This window comes from Cotesia glomerata, linkage group LG4 (genome assembly GCF_020080835.1).
Source record: "Cotesia glomerata isolate CgM1 linkage group LG4, MPM_Cglom_v2.3, whole genome shotgun sequence".
NCBI lineage: Eukaryota > Metazoa > Arthropoda > Insecta > Hymenoptera > Braconidae > Cotesia > Cotesia glomerata.
This window is the reverse complement of record NC_058161.1, coordinates 11,750,044-11,766,449: the sequence shown is the minus strand read 5'-3', so window position 1 is coordinate 11,766,449 and position 16,406 is coordinate 11,750,044. Positions and strand designations below refer to the sequence as shown.

Here is a 16,406-nt window from a genome sequence, read left to right as displayed (position 1 = left end):
ATTAGCATTACGGACTTAATAGATAAGTGTTATATACAGCTATCACTCCTCTGCACGTTTTTAAAAACGGTAATTAGTCGAGGTTGTTATTTATTTATTTCTTTATTGATTCTTTTATCTTTTTTTATCTCCGGTGATTCATGCCTCAACAATTCTTTTTACTTTTTTTTAATTGAAGAATTCCATTAAGGATTTCCGAGAGTTTGGGTTAAAAATAGTTAATAACTTTTAAAGTTATCAATTTATAGACTTTATTTTTTAAATTTAGCTTTGGTAAATAATATAAAGTGTGAAGAAATAAAAAAGTCAAAATTAATCAAAATAATATTTATAAAAAATATTTTTAAACATTATCAACACTAGGAATGATCTTTTGGTATTTTTCCATTGATAAATACACAAAATAAGGGAACAACATTGTCAAAAGTACGTAAAAATAGTACGGGATCTTGCCGGTAGACCCAAAAGGCGGAACCCAGAGCCCTCTTCTGGTGGCGTCCCGAATGTGGTGGCTCAGGAAACTGGTCAGCAAAATCCAGGCGCAGTAATTGAGGTTATACAAATTCTCGCTGGCTAATTTAGAAACTACCAATAAAACCGCCCAAATTATTATCGGGAGAGTTGTACAGTGAAAAAATGGCCGATGGTCCAAATTTGTTGCGTCCTAAAAGCAAAAATAAATATATTGTAAGGTTATATTTTTAAAATATAAATTAACTTACTTTGATATTAAAACTCTTGGCCTCTACAAAATGGTCGACGTCAATCAAAGAAGACAAGAAGATACAAAATAAAATACTTGGGAGGTTTTTCGCGATTGGCTCGTTCTGCAGAAGAACTATCAGTGTCCAAGATAGCCCCGCAACAATCCCGTGAGTCGCATTGTCAATAACTGCTTTTAAAAAATGATTATTGTTATTATAAGACACTAGTTTGTCACCGATTATTGAAACTAAACCCAGGAGAAGACATGTTGTTAGTTTTAGTGTTTTGCTGTGCATCTTGCATCTTTTTTTTTTTAATACTAGAACTTATTAACAGTCGAGACCATATTTTTCTCGCTTTGCTCTCACGGAGTTCAACGGAACTATCTCTGTCGCACTCCCAACAGAAGAGCAATTGCAGTTTCGATTGGTTTCACGAAACGAATGACATTTTTGAAAAAAACGCTTTGTGGTGAAATAGTTTATTAAATTATCTATTATCTCTAAAAACGTTTTTTCAAAATTTCTATTCGTTTCGCTAAGCCGATAGAAACTGCTATCACTGGTCTCGGCTGTTAACAGTTAATACTAGTATTACAATAGAACTTATATAATAATATTTATAATATTTTTGATTTATTGACCGAAAGTGGATAAAGAAGAAATGTGATTGTGGTTATCATTAGTATCATTAGCGCAGTTGTAGTATTCTTGATACTAAAATCGCTAATTTTTAAATAAAATTAATAGTCATATATTTTTCTAACAACTAATTTTTTCACAAAAATTGCTATCTTTTTTTTAATTATTGATATTTTTAAAATGAATTGTTAATTATTTAGAACAATAACAAGCATCCTTGGTGTTTTGAAGTATCCAATGCAAATGCGGGCCTAATCTTGTAAAAACTGCGGTCTTTTTTGAGTCTCCTTCGCAATTGTTGTCGTTTGATAGTAACCCTAATAAATTGTTAAAAAAATAAATTAATTACCAGTTCTGTAAATTTTTATGGAATTAATTTTAACAGTTACTTGAATATTTAATAAATATCGTGAAAAAAACTTACCAATTAAATCGTAAACTCCAGCGTAGGAACGATAGTTAACAGAAGTTCCAACGTCGTTCTAAAAATAAGGATTAATTATTAATTATATTAATTAATTATATAACTAATTAATTACACAATATTAATTATTTACAATTTAACAGGATAAAATATATAAATTAATTTTTTTTTAATTTTCCAAATCAAAGATACTTACATTGCAAATAATTGATTTGGTACCCAAAACACCCATACATCCCGAATCATCATGGTAATTTTTAGACTCAACACCGGATTTAATGCACTCTTTCGCGCTCAATATCGGAAGCCCGATTTTACGGGGAAGACATGCTGATTTTTCCTCGGATTGCGTTTCTGTCCATCCTAGTAGTGTTCCAACTTGCCCCAGATACGTTGAATCTACCATTATTTTACAATTAAACCAAAAAAATTCTTCTCAAGTAATTGTTAGAGTCAATTATACTCACTAGGATTGGGAAGACAAACGGGAGAAATTCTTTTTTCAAATTTAATCGGTCTGCTCAAGCGAATTAGCGCCAAATCGTGGGCATAAGTTTCTTTTACAAACTCCGGGTACATTATTATAGAATCAATACTTGTGTTTACTGACGATACATCAATATGACAGCGGTCATACGCTCCTAAGGATACTTTTATTTCCGGAGCAGTAGCCCTGCAATTTTTTTTTTTTACCAGTTATATTATTAAAAATAAATCATATTTTCATATTTATAAGTGAAATTTATTTTTATTAATATAATACATACCCTTCTAATTGACTGGCTGCTGTTATTATATACCGGTCATTAATCAACGCCCCGCTGACTTGATTCTCGGATTTAACGTGGACATTAACTAGCCAGGGGAATTCATGAGAGTATGTTGTTTCTCCCCCTAAAAATCTTGCTGAGTTGCGATTAGATCTTCCACATACTGAAAATTTATTATTTTTATTGATGAAACTTTTTTTTTTTAATAAAAAAATATCTACAACTTACAACAACCACCACATGGTCGAAATCGGGAAGAAATCCAATCTAAAACTCCGCGTTCAACTCTTTTTCCATTTATCTAATAAAAAATCAATTTAAAATTTTTAATTTTAAATTTTTTAATCAAAAATTTAAAAAATAATTACCATAAATCCATTTAAATGAAGAAATAACAAGCAAATAATAAACTTAACAAATTCTTGCAAATTCATTTTTATAAAAATAAAAATTTATTATTTATTGTTTCAATAAATAATAAATGATCAAGCTTAGAAGCAAACACTCAACTGAAATGTAATCCTGTTGTAGGACTATATTGTCAGCAATAGCGGTACCCTCATCTTCATTTCTTCCCACCACTTTTCCACTACCCAGTTATCATTTTTTTGCAACAACTTACGGTCAGTAACCTTATACTCTTATAACATATAATTTAAACAAAAAAATATTTTTTTTTCACTGTTTTTATTGTTCATTCAAAATTCATACAAAATTTTCAGCTATTTAATTATTACAATTATTAATAAAGAACTTGCATTAATTTTTAATTAATATATAAATAAAAGAATTATTTTTTTTTTTACATTTATTTATTTAATTAATCGACAAATAGAAGCTATATAATAAAAAAAGCCCTTTGTTTATTTATTTAAGAAGATTAATTATTAATATAGTTTCAAAATTTTCTGTAAGATGGCGTTGCAAAGCGGATTCGGAACTACGTCACAGCCCCGCGAAAATTTGAATTAAAAAAAAAAAAACAATTTTGAATATTTTTAAAGTTATCGGGCAAATAAATGACTTAAATATTTGTTTTAATTACTTTAACTAAATTTTTTGAGAATAATATAATTAAAATGCAAGTTCTCTATTAATCATCAAAATAAAAATTTATAAAATAGATTATTAATTATAAATAATTCAAGTTTCGCAGAAACATCCATCCCTTGAATTATACAGCACCCAGTCTAGATACCGTGTGAGCCTGGTGTAAACTCCAGGATACCCTGGACGAGCACACCCGTTTCCCCAGGAAACAACCCCGATAACTTCGTACTTTTTGTCTGGTCTTTCGGCAATTAAAGGACCCCCGCTGTCGCCCTGGCAGGAGTCCTTTTTACCGTCGGGGTATCCAGCACACATCATATTGTCCGAAATCATTCTAGGACTGTAGCTGGTGTTTCTGCAGTCTTTAAGGCTCATAACCGGGACCTCCACTTCCTGGAGCAGGCAGGACGGCTTTCCGTCTTCATGCAAAGTTCCCCAGCCAGCCGCGATTGCTTTTGTCCCTACGTAGTCATTTTCTAAAGAAAATAAACCACCCGTATAATAATAAATTCTTTCTTCTAATTACGATAAAAAATTAATGAGGTCATTAAGTACCCGTATTTTTACGTAACTGATAATAATTATCGAGGTTATTTTGCGTAATTTTTTTGTATAATACAATTAATTCAGATAATTTACCTTTAACTATTGGAAGACAAATCGGTCTGATGGTATTGGTCAGTGGTACCCGATCATTGAGCTTAAGTAGAGCAATATCATTGTCAAAATTCAAAAAACTAAAATCTCCGGTAATTGCTCTGACGACAAATCTCGTCTCTGGTTTATTTTTCTCGTCACAACGGTCGTGTTCTCCAAATGTTACTTTTATCATAAACCACATGAATCTAAAAATAAGACTGAGTTGTTTTTAACTTAAATATATTAATCTAAAATTCGGTAATTATCAAAACATACCCTTTGACGCAATGAGCGGCAGTCAATACGTAACGATCATTGATAAGAGTTCCCCCACAGTAAAATTTATTCAAATATGACAGTCTTACCATCCATGGTAGCTCGTTTACTTGAGTCGTTTGTCCGCCAACTATGCGGCTTTCTTCATTTTTAACTCCGCAGCCTGAAATTTTTTTTTATTTCAATAATAATTGAGAATTTTCTTCAAATTTTTTCTTTGTGTAACTCTCAAGAATATCATATCAAAATTTCATCAAAATCGCGAGGATAGAATCTTAAGATATCGATGTTCATTTATTTCGAGCGTCAATGCAGTTCAAAATCGTCATTTTCTATATTAACACCCTTTTAACTTAAATTTTAACGTAATATATATTTATAAATTAACATTTTTCAAAAATTACATTGACTTTGAGCGTTAATGCAGTTCAAAATTGTCATTTTCTATACAAAGGCTTTCTAAATTTGAATTTTAATGTAATATTAACAACAATAACTGTTTATTAATGCATTTTTCAAAAATTACATTAATTTTGAGCGTCAATGGAGTTGAAAATTGTTATTTTCTAAACAACGGTCCTTTAAAATTGAATTTTAATGTAATATTAGCAACAATAACTGCTTATAAATGCATTTTTCAAAAATTACATTGATATTGAGTGTCATTTTTCATACAAAGATTTTCCAAAATCGAATTTTAACGCGGAATTATCCACAATTTTCCTGAAAAAAAAAATAAAATTTCACTTACTGCAATAACAAGGCCCAGGCGATGCGGTAGCGTTCGGCGGTTTATTTCCAAAAATTCCAAAAAAATTTCTAACAACATCCCCAACAATATTTTTTTTCTAAAATAAATTTTTCCATTTAAAAATCAGCTGATTATATTATTAAACACAATTTCTTACCTGATAACAATTCACAAGCGCAAAAAGCGACAGCAAAATAATAATTTTTTTCATCGCAATTTTTAATTAATTTCCAAAAATCTTTACAATTAAAATAATTTCAAAAGAAGAAATCAAAAAATTAAATTTTATAAAAAATTCATCTTAAAAAATAAAATTAAAATTAAAATAAAATATACAAGATACGTATTGGCGAACGTCTTAAACGCAACTGGATCTTAAGACTCTACGACCAGTTTGAGTTCACGTTCACGGACAAACCCTGGCTGTCACTGACCGCAAGACTATTTCGCGTCGGATGCACCTTTTATTTTTATTTTTATTTCATATTTTTTATAAATATCTATAAGTCCGTACATTAATTTGACAAAAAATCTTAAAAGTTGTTTCATAATTTACAATAATAAAATAAAAGGTAAATTTTTAATTTTCTCAACCGGTTTTGATTTTTTTTTAAATTAAATTAAAAAACTTTCCGACTGTAAAAAAAAAGAAAATTCTTTCAAGATTGCAAGATTGCAAATTGAGGAAAATAGAAAAATATATATTTAAAGTTTCTTGACATTTAAGTTACCGTTAGGTGATTTAATATTCCATTCGCATTACGACCGTTATCTATATCGAATCATCTATCATTTGTCTTTTTGTTTGGGATTCATTGTTCAAAGTGGAAAAAAAAATTTTTTTATCGAAATATTATATTAGAAATTTATTTCTGTACATTTATATTTATATATATATACAAACTATTTTAAATAATTTTTTATACGATTATTTTTGGCGTTTATTTATTGCAGAGACAGGAATTCTCCATGTTTGTGTTTATCCAGTTCAGGTATTTAGCTACTCGTGTGTAAACTCCAGGATATCCTGGTCTTCCACAGCCTACTCCCCACGATACTATCCCTGAGGAAGCATAAAGAAAAAATTATTTAAATCTATTATTATAGGAGAAAAAATATTTAAATCTATAGGGAAAATTTTAAGATAGAAGGAATAATTTGGAAAATAATTTTTTTCTCCAGAAAATTGTGAAGGTAGAGTTTGGAGAAATTTTTTGGAAAAGGGTTAGGTCGCAGGGAAGGACATATTAAAATTTTACAGGAATTGGTTCAGTAGATCTAGAGATATTGAGAGAAAGAACTATTGCATTGATTTTTAGAGTCAATTCAGTTTCAAAATTATCAAAATTTGCATTAATGTACTTGTGTAATTAGAATTTTAATGAATTTTCAGGTGAAAAGTAAGACTTCTGAGGTACTGACTAAAATTGCATTGATTTTGAGTGTTAATGCAATTTTGAAAAGATCAAAATTTGCATTAATGCACTTTTAATTCGAATTTTGAAAAAAGTATGACTAATTGAGGCATTTGAAAACAATCCATTGATTTTGAATGTCAATGCAGTTTTAAAATTTGCATTACTGTACTTTTAATTAGAATTTTAATGAAATGTGAGGTGAAAAGTAAGACTACTGAAGTACTAATGAACAGTACATTGATTCTAAGTGTCAATGCAGTCCAAAAATAGCAATATTTGCATAGAATTGTTTGTAATTATAATTTTTGAGTAATATTAGTACCCAGTTTAATTGATTAAGGCATTAATTAAAAATTACATTGATTTTGAGTGTTAATGCAGTTTTGAAAAGATCAAAATTTGCATTGATGCACTTGTAATTGGAATTTTGAGAAAAAGTATGACTAATTGAGGCATTTAAAAACAATACACTGATTTTAAATGGCAATGCAGTTTTAAAATTTGCATTGATACATTTTTAATTAGAATTTTAATGAGATGTTAGGCGAAAAGTAAGACTACTGTGGTATTAATTAGAATGACATTGATTCTGAGTGACAATGTAGTTCAAAAATATCAATATTTGCATATAATTACTTGTAATTGAAATTGTAGAGTAATATTAGTACCAATTTTGATCAATGAAGACATTGACTAAAAATTACATTGATTTTGAGTGTTAATGCAGTTTAAAAAAAATCAAAATTTGCATTAATGCACTTGTAATTAGAATTTTAATTAAATTTTGAGAAACAGTATGACTAATTGAGACATTGACATGCAATACATTGATTTTGAGTGTAAATCCAGCAGAAAAATCTCAAAAAAACGCTATAAAAAAGCCTATATTGATAACTTTTACATGATATTATTAATCAGTATCTTATTTCTTAACAAAAATATTCAAAAAATTAGAAATTAAAATTATTCTATTCCATATTTCAAAATTAAATTCATCACTCATTATTAAAATAATCTTAAGGTCGTTTGAGGGATAAAAATGAAAAAAAATTTACCAGCAATTTCAACTTTGTCACTCTCTTGAATAAGTAAAGGGCCGCCGGAATCGCCCTGACAGGAGTCTTGGCTCCCTTTGCCAGCGCAAATCATATTACCAGTTATTCTATTAGCTTTGTATTTCATTTTTCTGCATTGATCGAGAGTCAAAATAGGAACTTTTACTTCGTGAACGACTCCTGGTAGCATTCCGCCCTCCATAGTTCGTCCCCATCCGACCACAGTGCCTTCTTTGCCGGCTGGATCGGATCCTTGATGAAAGCGATAGACATAATGAGGAAAATAGTTACTGGAAAATTGAAAATTGGGGAAAGTACTCACCTGGAGTAGGTAAACAAATCGGGCGGATTGTCTTTGAAAAAATGACAGGCTTTCGTAGTCTGAGCAACGCGACGTCGTGGTTGTAGGAGTTTATATCGAAGTTGCGGTGTCGGATTATGCCAGCGACTGCTCTCATGACAGCTGGGGCATCCGTTGTTGAATGTTGGTCGTGGTCACCGAGGATCACACGTAGTTTTGATCTTTTTAACCTGAATAGAGAAAAAAAATCTTCAATAGTTCATTAATAAACTATCTGCATTGATTCTGAGTGTCAATGCAGCAAATAATTGTGGGAAATTATTTTTGCTCTCATCTAAATTATGATTTTGACTTAATTAATTAGTCAAGGTCGCTAAATTGAAGAAAAACTCACTTGCATTGATTTTGAGCATCAATGCAGGACAAAATAATGAAGACACATGATTTTTGCAACGAAAACTACAATTTTGAATTAAGTAACTACAGTTTTGATGATTATAATGTTTAAAATATGAACCTGCATTGATTTTGAGTGTCAATGCAGTCCAAAATGTCGAAAATTTAATTTTTTTTAACTTAAAATACAATTTCTCTTCAAATAACTTCAGTTTTCTCTTCTACAGAATCAAAATTTAAGCTTTACAATGATTCCGATCATCAATACACTATAAAAGTTTCAATAAAACTCTACTTTTCATCCCTTAAGACCAATTTTTGCTTCATAAAATTATTATTTTACCATTCAAAAATCCAAAAAGCAAGATTGCATTGATTTTGAGTGCCAATGCAGTCCAAAATTTCCAAAAATTCGATTTTTTATTACTTAAAGTCCAGTTTTTGTTCAAATGACTCGAGTTTAGTGTCTTACAATGTCCAAATTTCAAAATTACATTAATTTTGAGCGTCAATGCAGTCCAAGTTTTCTTTAAACTTGATTTTTTCTACTCAAAATACAATTTTTCTTCAAATAACTCCAGTTTTTTCTTCTCCAGAGTCAAAATTTCAGCTTTACATTGATTCCGATCATCAATACACTATAAAAATTCCAACAACTCTACTTTTCATCTCTCAAAACCAATTTTTCTTGATAAAATTATTCTTTTGACATTTAAAATTCCAAAAAGCAAGATTGCATTGATTTTGAGTGTCAATTCAGTCAGAAATTTCCAAAAATTTGATTTTTTGCTACTTAAAGTCCAGTTTTTGTTCAAATAACTTTATTTTAGGTTTTTGAAGTGCCAAAATTTTACAACTGCATTGATTTTGAGTGTAAAAATCGGTAATATTTTCTAAACCACTTTAAAATTTCAATTTTTCGACTTGTATTCCTATTATCAACACTTCACCCGCTTTTCAAGCTGATAAAAAATAAATTGATTTATTAATTTAATTAATTAGCTAAATAATTAACCTCCGAAGACAATGAGCAGCAGTCAATACATATTCATTAGTGAGCAAACTCGCACCGCAGTGAAAACGTCCTTCGTAAACGAGTCTTGCGACCCATGGGTAACGATGAGGCACTGTCGGCTTCCCACCAACTATCCTGATTTCTTGATTCGATACGCCGCACTCTAAATAGACAACATTCAACAATTAATCATCAATTATAATTTCTTCTTTGTTAAATAATTACTTATTATTAATTTCTCAATCAGAATAATTATTTATTTACAAGAGAAATTTATAAAGAATAATTTTTACCACAACTACAATTTTTAGTTTGTCCTTCATCGCTTTCAAAATTGTCACCAGCGGTAACATCCACGCCGAAAATTTCATCAAAAAGAAATTTCCCAGTTCGGTTCTGAAATTTATTTTAAATATTTTTTAGTTTTTAATGAAAAAAATTAAAATTTTATTATTTATAAAATTTAATATGAGCTATTACATACAATAAAAAGAGAAAGTGCAATCAATATTATCGACTCATTCCATTTAAAATATTACACTAGTCATTGAACTTGACATTTAGTGGATGTAATACATAATAGTATTATTAAATATTTATCAAATTCGTAATAACACAAATAAACATTTTTCTTTTTTTAAATAAATATTTTTTTTTTATTTTTAAATAGCGTGAAAAGCGATTTAAAATGACTACCCACACGCCTACACACAAAAAAAAATAAGATGATACTGGATATCATCCCAGATTACAATGACTATAATCTAGATATTACCCTGTATAATCCAGATTATAATGAGTATAATCTAGATATCACTCAGTATAATCTGGATTATACTAGCTACTATCCAAAAATATTTTTCACCACAGATATCACTGAGTATAATCTAGGATGATATCCAGTGTCATCTTGTTCTTTCCGTATGTGGTTTCTCATATGTGGAATAATTACATATGTGAAATATGTGTCACATATGATCACATATGAGGAAAATATCATGTGGGTACTCATTTTTTTGGAAATTTTCTGCAGATTACGAAAATATAAGTAATAAATTATTAGGATGAATAATAATAATAATGTTATGGAAATAATCTTACATTAATATTTGGGCCGAAAAACCTTGAGCTTGAGCATAAATTATCGACAAGTAGAACAAAAAAAACAATATTAACTACTATACGTTTGTTATTATTATCTATCACCATTATTTGATCACTTGGCACTTGAAAATAAGAATTGAAAAATGAAAAAGCTTTCGTTTTTTATAAAAACTTTCACCGAATGACAATAATCAAGCACTTATAATTCTTGAATCGTGACATGATTTATCGCGTGTAGCACTTTATGCAGTATTTGTATAAACTGACATTTTTTTATTTTTTGAAATTTATGAAAGAACTTTTATAATTATTTTGTTAATTGGTTTTTATTGATAAGGGGATTGAAGAGTGATAATAACTGAGCTGTCGAACAGAAGCTTTCTCTGGTTGGATATAAATGTTAAATGTGTAATATAAAAGGCTGACGAGTAAGTGAAGACTGATCGAGTAAGCGAAGAGTACTCGAGTGTCTTTAACGTTGAGGATCGTGATTCTTGGTGTTATGAAGAAAGTTCTTTCTCCAACATTTATAACCGGATACTCAATTTAGTTATATGTTTATCGTTTTACTCTCCTTTTTTATTTTCTTCTTTTTATGGAATATTAGTAATGGTGTTTATGATATTTTTATTGATATTGATATTTGAATAATGAATTTCGTGGTGATCATATTGTTATTTATCATGATAATGATATTGATATTTATCATGACAACGATATTCATCATAATAATGATATTTATATGTATAATGATAATGATATTCATCATGACAATTATCTTGATATTCATCACGACAATTATCATGATAATGATATTCATAATAATTATATTCATAGTGATAATTTTCTATTTTCGATAGTGATAATGATATTGATATTCATTATGACTTTTATCGTGATAATGATAATGATAATGATATTCATCATGACAATGATATTGATATTCATCACAACAATTATCATGATAATGATATTGATATTTACAATGATAATGATATTCATCATGACAATTATCATGATAATGATATTCACCATGATGATGATATTTATCATGACAATGATATTGATATTCACAATGATGATGATATTCATAGTGATAATAATATTGATATTCATAATGACATTTATCATCATAATGATATTTATCATGACAATGATATTGATATTTATCATGATAATGATATTGATATTCATAATGATATTGACAGTATTGATATAAACATAGTGATATTCACCGCGATATTTATCATAAACTATTGCATTATTTATAACAAAAATTTTTTCATAATAACAATTAAAACTATCATGATACTGATATTGATATTGATATTCATCATGACCTTGATATTGATATTACTATCTTTACTTATATCAAATTTCCAGTTTTTTTTTTTAGAAACCCCAAAATTAATTTCTTCCATTTACATCTCAAATTTTCATGAAACTCTATTGAAAAAAAAATTAATTTCCATAACACAAAAAAATAAATTTTTCTTAATCCCAATACTAAATAACAATTTAGTATATTAGTAAGTAACGGTCGATGATTTCACTAACCCAGATTCATTCGTCGAAAGCAAAACGTTTTAGTCGCATGACCCGGTTATCATTATATATAATATATAATAATATACGATATATATATTTCGATGTAATAAAAAATTCAAATTACCATTCTGGTCCCCACAAAAACAATCACATTCTTATTCAAACACATTTCCAAACTACGGAGTAAATATCTCACATTTACTTTCAAGGTCATAAATCATCATCATCATCTTGATTCATTTAATAAACATGTAATTATAGGTACTATTATTTATTTTAAATTAATCATCACAAAGTATCTTAATATTAATTACACTCTTAAGATATAAAACGACTAGAATTTTTTTTTTTTTATAATTATTCATTTGAAAAATCTGAATAATTATTTGGCAGACGGGCAAATACATTCTCCGTCTAGATTATCACGTAACCATCCTAAGTAATTTGTTAATTTTGTATAGACTCCGGGGTATCTTGGTCTTGCACATCCTCGACCGAAAGAAGTTATTCCTGGATAAAAAAATTAATTTATTAAAATTAAAAAAATTTATTGATAAATTAATTAATTAATTAATCATACCTATGACTTCTAAATGCCCGTACGGCCCTTCAACCAATAAAGGCCCGCCGCTGTCTCCCTAAAAAAAAAAAAAAAAAAAAATTAATTAATTGATAATATAGTCGCAATTTTAATAAAAAATTGTTTATCAAAAAGAAGAAATAAAAAAATTTACAGAACAGGCGTCGCGTTTTCCTTCTAAGTAACCAGCGCAAAACATATTAGTAGTGCGCCGAGATTTTTGGTAACCAGCTTCATCACACTCCTCGTCGGATAAAACGGGAAGCTCTACTTTCCTTAATGTTGAGCTTACTTCCCCACCCTCTGTCGTGCGGCCCCATCCTATGGCGGTCGCTAATGATCCTGTGTAGTCAATGGCACCTAAAAGAGGTTGTTTTCAATTTTTAGTTTAGAAAACTGACGGAAGTTTGAAAGTATCGATTAATTAAGGGACTGCATTGATTTTTAGTGTCAATGCACCGCAAAAATGTCAATAATTATACACAAAATAACTCTGAAATGATGTTTATAAGTGTAGTTATTAACAAAAATTAATTAAATTAATTATTAAAGTGAGTACATTGATTTTTAGTGTCAATGTAATAGAAAAATCCCTTTAATTTTACAAAAAAAAACTATAATATAAAATTTTAGAAAGATAATCTTGTTTAAAAACTCATTAATAAATAATTAGGGAATAAAGATTTTAAAAAAATTGGTAAAATTAATTATTAGAACGACTACATTGATTTTGAGGATTAATTTGATAGAAAAATGCCTTTAACTATACTAAAAAGCTCTAAAATAATATTTTAATGAGATAATCTTGTTCAGAAATTCATTAATGAATAATTAGGGAATAAAGATTCTAAAAAATTGGTAAAATTAATTATTGGAGCGACTACATTGATTTTGAGGATTAATTTGATAGAAAAATGCCTTTAACTATATAAAAAAGCTCTGAAATAAAATTTTAAAGAGACAATCTTGCTAAAAAAACTCATTAATGAATAATTAGGGAATAAAGATTCTAAAAAAATTGATAAAATTAATTATTAAAGCGACTTTATTGATTTTGAGGATTAATATAATAGAAAAATGCCATTAACTATATAAATAAGCTCTAAAATAAAATTTTAAAGAGATAATCTTGATTAAAAACTAATTAATAAACAATTAGGGAATAAACATCCTAAAAAAATTGATAAAATTAATTATTAGAGCGACTGCATTGATTTTGAGTATCAATACACTTAAAAAATGTAAGTTTTCATCGAAAAAAAAATTTCAATTATTGTTTTTAAGTAGTATTATTGTTCAGAAATTTTTAAATGATTAATTATCAATTGATACAGCTACTAAATTGATTGTGAGCGTCAATGTAACCTAATATGGCTCAAAAAGACTGAAAATTTGAATTTTAACATGAAAATAAAAAGAAATTCTTACGATTTTCTGGTAAACACGCAGTGCGTATCGCTCCTCCAACTGGAATAGAACGATCCAATTCTACGACAGCGATATCATTGTCCAAGTTATAAGTATTGAAATCTTCGTGTACTGTCCAAGATTTAATGCGTCGATGTATCACAGCCGAGCTCGATTTGTCGAAATCTTGCTTCCCGATAAAAACTTCAAAATGTCTTTTGTCAAATCTGAAAATTAATATAATTTTAATTTAAATAGCGTTTAATTGGCTTAATTTTAACCAATGAAGAATTGTAAATAGTTTAAGTACCCTTCTAAGCAATGAGCGGCAGTTAAAACATGCCGTTTAGTCAACAAACTCCCACCACAGTGAAATTGTCCGTGTTTGCTCATAGCAATCATCCACGGGAATTCTCCAATTGTTGCTGTTGTACCACCGACAATCCGCGTTTTTCTTCCAACGCCACAAACTGTAATTAATAAATTACAATTATAAGAAAAATAAATTAATAATTTTCTTTCAATTAAAGTAAACTCACTGCAATTACTACACATATTAGGCATCTTTGGATAGGCCATTTTAGGCGGATTAGTGTTGACAATAAATCCATCGTCGATAGTCAAATCATTGTTGCTCCTCGCCGACAAATTGTAAAAGTCGAACGGCTTATCGGCCCAGCTATTTTGATTCTGAATATAAAATCAATTAATTGTTGAAAAAAACATTGTCAATCTTGTTTTTAATTATTTTTTCTAATCAAGGGTGCAGAAAAAATTTCAACTGTTCAATATCTTCACTTTGATAATTAAACATTTTAAAATGGTTGTAAAAGTAGTCTTTTATGATTGAATAAAAGATTTTTAAGATTTTTGGATGTTAATTATTAAAACTTACCCTCGGTAGTGAATTAACGTTGAAAAAAGTGAAAAAACAGACGAATAAAACGGCACAAAACACAAAAACTCGCATGATGACTTAATAACGAGGAATAAGAATGAACCGAAAAAAAGGATAGCCGGGCCTTAGGATGGACAATAGGTACTAAAATTGGTCTGGTAGACGGATTGTCGGATTGTCGGATTGTCGGTGGTTAAGTACCCGGTAAAAGTTTGTTAAACGCCGTTTTATAGTAAACTATAACTAATAAACAGTAAACAGTGGAACTGGTGGGAGTCAACTGGCGAAGAATCACCTTGGCCGGCGTGTCTGCATTGGCAGATGTACATCCAGGCCTTTAAATCATTCTCGGGTACTATACACTAACGCTGTAATGTCGCAATTGTCTCTTTTTATTTTACTTTTTACCTTTGCCTCTTAAACGGCCGTAACACAATGTCACGCGTTATTTCTATTAACATAAATCGGTAATACTTATGTATTAATATTTACCCAAACTTTTCCTTTTTGATGCACATGCAGCCGGGCCACCGATCAATGTCAAATATTTCGTAATTGAAAACGAAAGTTCCATCGAATTATTGTTTTTCATATTTCTTCTCGGCTTCACGCTGGGACACTTTGACATTTTTTCTTTCACTTATGATTTATCCGTTAATTATTCTTTTATTTGCTTTTCTGTCGCGGTATTACTTTTTATTGTTCGCATTTTAGTACAAGGATTTACTTTTATGTATCCTAACGCTCATTTCAATTCTAGCCTCATTTTTTTTTCTTACCACCGGAAATATATTTATTTCATAATTTAGATATTGCTTTTTTTTTTTTAATGCAATAAAATTTTATAGTTTGTGACTGAAAATTTTAAATAAAACATTAAATATTCTATTTATAAAAAAATATTTCAAGATTTTTTATAGGAAATTTTATGCTCTGCAAAAAAGGTCTTAATTTTTTAATAAATTCAATTTTCAAAAAGTTATACGAGGTTCAAAAGCTTATTATAAATAAAAGCTTGAATTTAGAAGAATTTTTTTTTTAATTTAATATTCTAAGGAATAATTTGCCTGAAAAAATTACGAAATGAATCTAATGTGACATTAAGATAATTGATAATTGATAACAAAAGACATTCCAATTGAATACATAACACAAACGACAATAATGTAAATAATAAATAATAAATAAAATAAAAACAGCAACACCCGCATGAGGGTAATGTGACCCAGATACCTTGACCCATTGTCAATTGTCACAGTGCCAAACAGTGATCACCTTGAAAATAGATAATTAATCCAAAATTATCATTTTTAATTATAACAATAATTTAAAAAAAAAAAAAAAAAAAAAAACTGACATCAATGTCCTTTAACCTTGAAAAAAATTATAAAAGACCTTTTCTGTAAATCATTTAATTTCCTACAAGAA

At 28.7% G+C, this 16,406-nt stretch overlaps 4 protein-coding genes across 6 annotated transcripts; all 4 read right to left on the bottom strand.

Moving 5' to 3' along the window:
* Nucleotides 1-312: 312 nt before the first annotated feature.
* On the bottom strand, nt 313-1,130 carry LOC123264283 (transmembrane protein 267). The gene is made up of 2 exons (XM_044727504.1): nt 723-1,130; nt 313-664 (listed from the first exon to the last, which is right to left on the bottom strand). Exons 1-2 carry the CDS (start codon nt 999-1,001, stop codon nt 344-346), a joined length of 600 nt encoding a protein of 199 aa, XP_044583439.1. The 5' UTR covers nt 1,002-1,130; the 3' UTR covers nt 313-343.
* Nucleotides 1,131-1,471: 341 nt separating this feature from the next.
* LOC123264282 (phenoloxidase-activating factor 1-like) lies at nt 1,472-3,055 on the bottom strand. 2 transcript variants are annotated; one of them, XM_044727502.1, is made up of 7 exons: nt 2,909-3,055; nt 2,769-2,841; nt 2,538-2,703; nt 2,238-2,443; nt 1,967-2,169; nt 1,771-1,828; nt 1,472-1,663 (listed from the first exon to the last, which is right to left on the bottom strand). In XM_044727502.1, exons 1-7 carry the CDS (start codon nt 2,972-2,974, stop codon nt 1,539-1,541), a joined length of 897 nt encoding a protein of 298 aa, XP_044583437.1. In that variant the 5' UTR covers nt 2,975-3,055; the 3' UTR covers nt 1,472-1,538. The 2 variants fall into 2 exon arrangements, with proteins under 2 accessions (XP_044583437.1, XP_044583438.1); XM_044727503.1 differs by having other exon boundaries at nt 2,571-2,703.
* Nucleotides 3,056-3,571: 516 nt separating this feature from the next.
* On the bottom strand, nt 3,572-5,637 carry LOC123264281 (venom protease-like). 2 transcript variants are annotated; one of them, XM_044727500.1, is made up of 5 exons: nt 5,414-5,637; nt 5,257-5,353; nt 4,506-4,668; nt 4,230-4,447; nt 3,572-4,066 (listed from the first exon to the last, which is right to left on the bottom strand). In XM_044727500.1, exons 1-5 carry the CDS (start codon nt 5,465-5,467, stop codon nt 3,684-3,686), a joined length of 915 nt encoding a protein of 304 aa, XP_044583435.1. In that variant the 5' UTR covers nt 5,468-5,637; the 3' UTR covers nt 3,572-3,683. The 2 variants fall into 2 exon arrangements, with proteins under 2 accessions (XP_044583435.1, XP_044583436.1); XM_044727501.1 differs by having other exon boundaries at nt 3,578-4,066; nt 4,230-4,435; nt 5,414-5,628.
* A 546-nt stretch (nt 5,638-6,183) lies between these two features.
* LOC123263091 (transmembrane protease serine 9-like) lies at nt 6,184-15,283 on the bottom strand. The gene is made up of 13 exons (XM_044725629.1): nt 14,976-15,283; nt 14,620-14,770; nt 14,391-14,550; nt 14,102-14,307; nt 12,828-13,033; nt 12,674-12,731; nt 12,485-12,603; nt 10,543-10,701; nt 9,735-9,837; nt 9,442-9,604; nt 8,052-8,260; nt 7,730-7,981; nt 6,184-6,319 (listed from the first exon to the last, which is right to left on the bottom strand). The coding sequence occupies exons 1-13, from the start codon at nt 15,048-15,050 to the stop codon at nt 6,198-6,200; spliced, it is 1,983 nt and encodes a 660-aa protein (XP_044581564.1). The 5' UTR covers nt 15,051-15,283; the 3' UTR covers nt 6,184-6,197.
* Between the last annotated feature and the right edge of the window lie 1,123 nt (nt 15,284-16,406).

Excerpts from the sequence above, each read along its gene's own strand:
- LOC123264282 (XM_044727502.1), bottom strand. The coding sequence starts at position 2,974 with ATGAATTTGCAAGAATTTGTTAAGTTTATTATTTGCTTGTTATTTCTT. Across the intron at positions 2,842-2,908 it reads TTCATTTAAATGGATTTATG|ATAAATGGAAAAAGAGTTGA; the intron begins GTAATTATTTTT and ends ATTTTTTATTAG. Across the intron at positions 1,664-1,770 it reads TGGAGTTTACGATTTAATTG|GGTTACTATCAAACGACAAC; the intron begins GTAAGTTTTTTT and ends ACAATTTATTAG.
- LOC123263091 (XM_044725629.1), bottom strand. The coding sequence starts at position 15,050 with ATGCGAGTTTTTGTGTTTTGTGCCGTTTTATTCGTCTGTTTTTTCACT. Across the intron at positions 12,604-12,673 it reads CGGGCATTTAGAAGTCATAG|GAATAACTTCTTTCGGTCGA; the intron begins GTATGATTAATT and ends TTTTTTATCCAG. Across the intron at positions 10,702-12,484 it reads GAGAATGTATTTGCCCGTCT|AAAGCTTTTTCATTTTTCAA; the intron begins GCCAAATAATTA and ends TTATAAAAAACG.
- LOC123264281 (XM_044727500.1), bottom strand. The coding sequence starts at position 5,467 with ATGAAAAAAATTATTATTTTGCTGTCGCTTTTTGCGCTTGTGAATTGT. Across the intron at positions 5,354-5,413 it reads CGCTTGTGAATTGTTATCAG|AAAAAAAATATTGTTGGGGA; the intron begins GTAAGAAATTGT and ends AATTTATTTTAG. Across the intron at positions 4,067-4,229 it reads TTGTCTTCCAATAGTTAAAG|AAAATGACTACGTAGGGACA; the intron begins GTAAATTATCTG and ends TATTTTCTTTAG.
- LOC123264283 (XM_044727504.1), bottom strand. The coding sequence starts at position 1,001 with ATGCACAGCAAAACACTAAAACTAACAACATGTCTTCTCCTGGGTTTA. Across the intron at positions 665-722 it reads CCAAGAGTTTTAATATCAAA|GACGCAACAAATTTGGACCA; the intron begins GTAAGTTAATTT and ends TTTTGCTTTTAG.